We start from the raw sequence: 2,500 nt of genomic DNA on the forward strand, positions 1-2,500 counted from the left end.
CTCTCTCTCTCTCTCTCTCTCGCACACACACACACATACACACACACAAACACAATCAAACAAGCAAACACACAGTATGAATGTATGTATGATCTATCATTGAATTTAGTTATGTGTTTGCCCTGTGACATACATGCGCACAGATTGTATTAGGGATTGATGTATGTATGAATGTAGGCATCTATTTATGTTTCTTACTATCTGCCTGTCTGTCTATCTACCACACCGCACACACACTTATCCCCTCCACGCACTCACCCCACACACACTAACCCCGCCCCCACACACTCACACACTCACCCCCACCCCCTCACCCACCCTCACACACACCCCTCCCCCTCCCCCTCCCCCCCTACAGACACCCGCCAAAATAAACAGCGGCCACTCTTAAAGATGTAATGCTGACAAGTGCAGAGCCGTAAAGGGGAAAAAAAGAGCTAGGAAAAGGGTTCTTTTATAGCAGTGATTTCAAGGAAATGTTTACTTTACGAAGATGAAGTTGTAAAGAAAAAAAAAGAGAAGAAAAAGAGTAAAAAAAAGAAGTCGGATTTTAAGCAAATGGGAGTCACTTTGGGCGGCTGAGAAGGATGAATTATATCTGGACTTATTTTCTTTTTTTCTATTTTGATTTTTGTGTTTGGTTGTTTGTGATTACTTCTTTTTCTTTCCTTCTTTTTCATTTTCTTTTTCTCTTACCCTTTCTCTCTTTCTATCTCTCTCAATGGAGCATTAAGATTTAATGAAACATTGTTCTTTTGTAATATCATATACATGTGTTTTTTCAGTTATTAGATAGTTAACCAATAGTGCGAACACTAAGGTGCAGCCCCTCCGGCATGTATCCTTAATGCCTGACTTTGACCCTGAAGTCAGTATAAGTTCAGCCAGATTGGGTAGATTTTTTTTGCTTTTTAAATTCAGATTGGACATCTTTTTACAGGGCATGTAAACTGCTGTTTTTTTTTCTTTTTTTTTCTTTTATTCTTTCTTTCTTTCTTTAAATCAAATTCTATGTATCTGTCTATGCACCTATCTTTAATAGCACAAACCCGCAACACATAATAACACCATTCTCCCCCCTTCCCCTCCCCCCCCAGGCTCCACGGTGTGCGGAGGAGGCCAGTGCTGCGTGCCGGAGATCACGGAGGTGCTCCTGGAGGCCGGGCGCGAGTCCCTGCGAGAGGCCGTCCGCGCCACCGCCGCCGACCTCCACCAGTCGCTGACCTCGCACAGGGACGTCTTCTACGGTGAGTGGCACGCGTGGCCTGTTAGTGTGTTGTTGTTGTGGGCGTTGTTTTTTACATTTTGGGGGGGGGTTTGTTTTTTTATTATTATTATTGTTGGTACTTTATTAATATTATTGTTGTTATGGGCATTGTTTTTTACATTTTTAGGGGGGGTTGTTTTTTATTATCGTTATTGGTACTTTATTAATATTATTGTTATTATGGTCATTATTTTTTACATTTTTTGGGGGGTTTTGTTTTTTATTATCATTATTATTGTTACTTTATTAATATTATTGTTATTATTTATTTTTTATTATTCTTAGTTTTTATTTTATTTTTTTATTATTATTAGTTTTTGTTATTATTTTTTATTATTATTAGTTTTTATTATTATTTTTTATTATTATTAGTTTTTGTTATTATTTAATATCAGCAGCAATTATAATACCAACAATGATAATGATAATAATAACAAAATAATAACAACAATGATGAAAATAAAAAACTAATAGTAATATTAAATAATAACAAAAACTACTAATAATAACAGGGACGTCTTCTACGGTGAGTGGCACGCGTGGCTTGTTAGTGATGTTGTTGTGGGCGTTGTTTTTTATATATATTTTTTTGGGAGGGGTTGTTATTTGTTATCGTTATTATTGGTACTTTATTAATTAATTAATATTATTGTTATTATTGTTTTTATTATTCTTAGTTTTTATTTTGTTTATTTTTTATTATTATTAGTTTTTGTTATTATTTTTGATTATTAGTAGTTTTTGTTATTACTTTTTATTACTATTAGTTTTTATTTTCATCATTGTTATTATTATCTTATTATTATTATTATCATTATTACTGTTGTTATTATTATTGCTGCTGATATTTTCTGTAAATATAGTTATTGTTGTTTGCAATTATTATTTTATTATTGTCTTTATTTTAGTGTTAATTTACTTTTTTTTTGGTATTTGAAGGATTTGTATTTTCCCTTTTCAATACGAGGTTAGTGATGTGTTTTATTTTATTATATAAGTTGCTGAAGAATGCTCGGAGCGATCGCAATTAATAATTAATTAATGGGATTAATGGCGATGACCTTTGACCCTTGCAGTTATTAGCATCGGCGCTGTTCTCAAGAGTTCAGCTAATCGTATTATTGGTACTGTTATATCACTGGTATTAATGTTCAAAGCAGACTGTGATTATTATCGGTGAGTGACAGTCCAAATAGGCCTATTGCTGTTTACAGAAAACTTAATTATTCTATT

General features: G+C 33.6%; 1 protein-coding gene across 1 annotated transcript in view; it reads left to right on the plus strand.

Moving 5' to 3' along the window:
* dally (division abnormally delayed protein) overlaps positions 1-2,500 on the plus strand; it is a 681,356-nt gene that overhangs the window by 176,073 nt on the left and 502,783 nt on the right. Inside the window, exon 2 of the mRNA XM_070144413.1 lies at positions 1,098-1,247. Coding sequence (XP_070000514.1) covers positions 1,098-1,247 — 150 coding nt within the window. The remainder of the gene's footprint in view (positions 1-1,097; positions 1,248-2,500) is intronic.

Source organism: Penaeus vannamei, chromosome 32, assembly GCF_042767895.1.
Source record: "Penaeus vannamei isolate JL-2024 chromosome 32, ASM4276789v1, whole genome shotgun sequence".
Classification (NCBI taxonomy): Eukaryota; Metazoa; Arthropoda; class Malacostraca; order Decapoda; family Penaeidae; genus Penaeus; species Penaeus vannamei.